This window comes from Zootoca vivipara, chromosome 2 (genome assembly GCF_963506605.1).
Source record: "Zootoca vivipara chromosome 2, rZooViv1.1, whole genome shotgun sequence".
NCBI classification, from domain to species: Eukaryota; Metazoa; Chordata; class Lepidosauria; order Squamata; family Lacertidae; genus Zootoca; species Zootoca vivipara.
The window spans coordinates 71,402,423-71,408,422 of NC_083277.1; the positions used below are offsets into that span (position 1 = coordinate 71,402,423).

Genomic DNA, 6,000 nt, shown 5'->3' on the forward strand with positions numbered 1-6,000 from the left:
GAGTAGAATCCCAGAATAGTAGGCATTAAATCCAGGCACACACCCCAAAAGCCATGAAAGGTCTGTCTCCATAACTCCAACATTTACTGACTGGAGGAACATAAGGGTAAGTAGGTGGTGTGACTACTTTTCTCAATTCAGGCACAATCAACCATTACTGTAGAAAGGAAGCAGGACTTTACTGCACTAGCAGATGGTCACAACAGGATATCACACAATATAATTTCACAGCCACTTGTTTCGATACCATAGACCAAGTGTAGCTCAGTCAACAGAGCATGAAACTCTAAATATCAGGGTCATGGGTTTGAGCCCTGTACAAAATATTTCTGCATCGCAGGGGGGTTTATGAGATTACCCTCATGCTCCCTTCCAAATGTTTCTCTGCCTTCCTTGGTTTAACTGCAAAATTTCATCCGCCCCTCTTACCATCTTCTTTAGAAGCTGAAGTTTTCCGACTGTGGTGGGGGACATTAAAGCTAAATACTGTTTTAAAAACCCCAAAAAACCTTACATGTTGAGAATACTAACAAGGATTATACAGGTGGCCTTCTCCTATACATTATCCTGTTCTGATCTAAATATAATAATGGAACAATGTGGAAATCAATTGAAAGGATAATAAAAAAACCAATTGCATTAATCATTTTAATATAAACATGTAAATTTGACTAAGGCTGTAAGAAGAGACTGTAAGAATTTCCTTAATGCTGACATTTTAAAAACCTTTCCTAAGATATGTACACAGTTTCCTCTTAAAAAGTAAATTTGTATTCCAAGTCTGAGAAAGAAATTCCAGACCAGGAATTTCAAACTCAGCCCTCCAGATGTTTTGGGACTATAGTTCTCATCATCCCTGACCACTGGTCCTGCTAGCTAGGGATCATGGGAGTTGTAGGCCAAAAAATCTGGAGGGCCGCAGTTTGAGGAAGTCTGTTCCAAACCAACCTAGAGATCTATTGTTCCCAAGTGCCTCATTGTTTTGCTTGTTTAACCATTAGAAGGACTTCGATGTTCAGTTTTGAAATAAAATGTCTTGAATTTTGTACGAAAAAGTATACTTACTCAAATTCCTCTTCCTGCTCCCTCACCCAATAAATATAAAAGCATTTTTCTTGTCCTCATATACATTAGTGGGCTAGAACAAAATGAGAGAGCAGTATAGAGTATGAATAAGTAAAAGCAACCTTCATACTAACCATTCTAGTTATAATAAATCCATTGCCATTGTAAGGTTGCTGTTTGTGTTAAATTTTGATAACATTTTGAAAACCTATCAATCGGGTGAGGAGGAAATAATATGGTGGGATTCCTACCATGGTTGCTGCCTTCAGTTCCTTCAAGGAAGGGCAAGATAAAAAAGTAAGGAGGAAGAAGAGTACTATTACTTTGCTGACCTCTCATCTCTTGGCATAAAATCATGTTCAAATCTACTCTGGAAGTTTTGTGTTTCATTTGATAGATTAACCTAATTCCCAAACACAGGTTTAGGTTTGCAGCCAACCCCTGTTTTAGGCATGACCAATATGTGTACAGTTGTGCAAACGCGCACAGCACCAAACCTGGAATTGACCCAGAAACGTCATAAAAGATGTCACTAAAAGGGCGGGGCAGGGAGCAGAATGGGGTGTTTCAATTGCACAAAATTGCACGCTGGTGCGCAACTCAAGTTCAACTGCCACACTTCTGCTGTTAACTTTTTACTTGCTCCAAAGTATATATATATTGGTAGCATTCTTTTGTGGAAGTTTGGCATGGAACCCACGCTACCCTAAACATCTTTTTGCAGGGGGGAGGAGTTATCTCGGGGCATGCTTCATGCTGCTTGGCTGTCCTCGTGTCTATTGCCATCTTAGAGTTTAAATCAGTAAAGGAAACTATTTACCAGGTCGAGCATAGGAAATCCCATTAATGAGCAAGCCAGAAAGAGAATAAGTGCTTTAATTTTCTTAAGTATAGAAGGTTATCTTTCCAGATTTTTTCTCCCCATAAAGCCCTGTTCAGTCCCAAGAGTGGCTTTTAGCATTATCTGCACAGAAACAGCAATGGCCTCTTGATAATACTTCCTTCCTCCTTCCTTCCTCCTCCTGTGAGCTGGAATGTATGACCAGGCTTATGTAACCCTGTTGTCATCACGATGGCTTTCACAAACAGGAATATAGTTTCCTAATGTCTGTTAACTACATAAACATAGAAAGCTTAAAAAAAGAAAAGGGTGGGGAGGGTGGGGACAAGGAGATTGTGGGAATGAATTCTAGGCAAGATAATATGGAAGGAAATTTTAGGCTGAGGAATAGGCCACAAGGGAAGAAAGATGGAATTTGAAACCTCAGCACTACAGAAAAGGGAAATGAGCAAGGGGAACCATAAACATTTAGGCTCTTCAGCAAGAGAATGGAGAGAGATGCTGCCAGAGACTTTAACCCCTTAGTCCTTGCTTCCTACTGAAGCAAAGTGTAAATGCATATGTATGTTTGATCATATCCATTGTCACCCTCACTACTACTTTCCTTTTCCTCCTGTGTAATCTGCAATCACAACAGTGATTGTAAACTCTATAGAAGTCTCTCTGGACACTAGGGGTAGAAACTGGAATGTTGTCTGACCAATAAACATTCTGTTCTTCCTGGTAGATTCAGGGTCGTCTGGTTCATTCTTCAGCAGTACACTCTTCTCTCTGTTAGCTGATTTAGGGTGTTAGGCAGAGACATCCAGGGATGTCTCTCAACTATCTTCCTCACTCTTTCTTAACTCTTTGCTATTTAGACATACAGGTAATAGGTTTGCTAAGTTGCTGTTTTGGGTTGGAAAATACACTGCTCAGGCATGTTATGTGGAGCCCCTCCTCTCAGAGAAAGACTTAATTGGAGGATAACCCTGTCTGTCTGTGGCCAGGAGGAGGGTCGATCCTGGTGAGGAAACTCTCCTACAGCCAGGAAGAACAGGAAATATAAAAGTTAGTCAACATTCTAGTTCTATTTTAAAGTCTGGGATTTATAGACTTAATAACCTTCAACTCTCTTCTCAGTTCATCCATCTCAAGAGCCTGGCTGGTTGGAAGGAACCTTGAATGGAAAAACAGGATTGATCCCTGAGAACTATGTGGAGTTTCTATAACTATGGACCCATTCACACACAACATTGCTGAGCTTTACATGGTATCCATGACAACTGCCGATTAGAGTATTGTAGATCTTTTGCTGTTTGCCACTGTGAAAAGAAAGGTGAAGGACTCTGGTGCCTGTTCAGATGAATGTTTATGTAAATAATGTATGTTGCTCCTTATGTAATGCAATGTTTGTACAAAGACACTGCAGGAAATGGTGGATGTGAAAGGGGGAGGAACTTCAGCAGAGATTGTTCCGCTCTTCTACAAAAGGTGTGCACCCACTTTCTAAATTGTGTTTTGTTTTAGAGGGCACGATATTAGCAAGGTGTGTGTGTGTAAAGGTGGTTTAAAATGATTGCTTGATACCAAGCCCCATTTAACTGGAATTACTTGCACAAAATCACAAAAGTCATTGCGGGACTGATCTGTTGGTGCCCTCTCAGGTAACATCCAGGGAATGCTAGATAAACAAAAATTAGACCCCCTGCGCTTTCCTCTAGCTGGCCAAAATAAACCTCCGGTTTGCTTGGAGGAAACCATGTCTGTTCCTTTTATCTCCAGAAGGTGAAAATAATGTTTATATATACATCAAGACACTAATGGCTTTCTTCTGCAGAGATTAGCCATCCTGGACAATCAACGCATAAATAATTCCAATAATGAGAACTGCTTCACTACATAGACCAAAAACAATACAGCAGTTGCATTACAGTAATGCTTTTAACTTTTTAATGTCCAAGCAAGACACACAGCAGAATCTGACTGTTTTTTCAGAGTGTGTGTAGCAACTGTGATTCCCCCCCCCCAAAAAAGAGAAATCCATCAGCAATATGAAGAATATAATGTTTTGGACCAAAGTTCATAAAGGCTTTTTTAAAAAAAACCACACAACAACAGAGGAGCTAAGACTAAAATATCTGCAATCTCTTCAAACAGGAATTTCCTTATTGGGTGACAAGGAGTGGCTTTTGTAGAATAGCACAGAATTGAGAGACTTGCTGTCCTTCTCTTGTCCTTCTCTAGCACAAATTTGTAGAAACAAGCATCCAAAACCTATTGTGCACTTGGGCCTATCTTTGATGTGGGCAGCTTCTGTCATTCACAGCAATACTTTCTGTCATTATGTCCCTTGCTTGCTTTGTATCCTGGTGTGTGTGTGTGTGTGTGTGTGTGTGTGTGTGTGTGTGTGATACACACTGCAGGGGCAGGGAACCTTTAGCATTAACGATCCCACTGAATTACAACTATCATCCCTGCCCATTGGCAACATCTCAAGAGCCGCAGGTTCCCTTCCCCTCCTCTACACAGTCACCTGTCTTAGAATATTGTATTTATTGTGCAGCTGAGTGAAAAAGCTGGAAAACACACATATATGAAGTATTAGGATTGATGTTTTCACCTATTCATTGATGCCTTTCAGTAATGCCTTTCTCAGTGAAATACCTGTTTTGGGGAAGATGCACCCTTGTTCTAAATTGCTCTCAAGTTGTTTTGCATATTGTCTGCATAGCTGTATAATTTACACTTAATGACATGATTTAAAAGCCAAACTTTTCAGATACCATGCTTTGCTTTAAAAAGAAATTGAAAGTTTTGACTGTGTTTAGTTGAAACTGAAAAGTTGGCCCACTTACAGAAGTGGAAAAACTGGCACTTCCTGAAGAATTGTGGCTCCCCTGCCCCCTGCCCCAGCTGCTGTGCTATCATATTTCAGTGGCCATAGACTTCTTCTGCTTTAAAATGTTTGTATGCTTTTTTTAATTTAATCTTAAATTCTTGAGTGTTCACATTGCTGTATGTTTCACTGACTGTTTTGAATTCGAGATGTAAATATGATGATTTGAAATATTGTGAAGTAAAGTTTTTATATATTCTGATTTTTTTAACAGAAGTGTAATAAACTAGGTATTCAGTCAGCATTTAAGCATATTTAACAAGGGATGCAGAGGCAAGCACAAATCTACACACCAACATTAGAGAAAATGATTTTTCCTGGTCTCCTTCATTTTGGCACCTATAGCTGGCAGCAGCTTTTGCACATCTTCCATTTTTGTAAATATTTTTAGGCATCTTTGAAGGAGAGTAGTAAGTGTATTTTTCTATTGTGTTTTGTTCATTTCAAAGCTCTAGTGTTTATTGAACAAATAATATACGTATTGTATGCAATATTTCATCTCTGGGGTTTTCCTTAAGATTTCATCTGAACACTAAACTGTGGTTAATCTTAACATTATTGAAACAAGCCAGCTCCGTTGCTTGACACTGGCTTGTTTCTACCAAACCATAATTATGATTAATCACAGTTTGTTTGATTTGACAACATGACAAGCTGTAGTTAATCAAAGGCAGAAGAGAGAATTGTTGAATTTCTTGTTTCTGTACTGCAGGAGGAGGGGGCAGCACAAGTGTCTGAGGCCCCCATTCACCTGCTCCTCCTATCCATGGTTTCTTGCGACATCTGAGCCAGCTAAGACTCTCTCTTGTGCTCTTTTAATAAGCAAGCACATACCCATGCAATCTCTGATGCTATAACTGGTGTATTTGTTTTTTTTAATTTTTTTGAAATTCTCTACCAAGCTGCTTTTATTGCTGCTGGGAGATAAGTGCAGGTACTTGCATTCTCTGCTCCCAATACATCAGCCCACTTATTTTCAGGTGGACATAATTGAGAGACTGCCTTTATTATCCCTATGATTCTGATTCCTCCCCCCCACACACACACACACACTTCAAACACTATGCATTGGGGGTAAAAGCAGTTTGATGGGATCAGGTACTCTCAATAACAAAACAGCACAAGTGGGGATGATTTAAGGACTCAGTGCGGCCTCAGAAGCTGGTTTGTGTATATGTTAAGTTTTAAAAAAACCAAACCCTTAGAACAACATATA

At 39.6% G+C, this 6,000-nt stretch overlaps 1 protein-coding gene across 2 annotated transcripts in view; it reads left to right on the plus strand.

Annotated features, from left to right (window-relative positions):
• The window catches only part of ARHGAP26 (Rho GTPase activating protein 26), a 210,016-nt gene extending 205,030 nt beyond the window's left edge, over positions 1–4,986 (plus strand). For both annotated transcript variants that reach the window (XM_060271691.1, XM_035105360.2), the window contains exon 23: positions 3,029–4,986. In XM_060271691.1, the coding sequence (XP_060127674.1) occupies positions 3,029–3,117 (89 nt within the window). In that variant the 3' untranslated portion in view covers positions 3,118–4,986. The remainder of the gene's footprint in view (positions 1–3,028) is intronic.
• Positions 4,987–6,000: the final 1,014 nt, after the last annotated feature.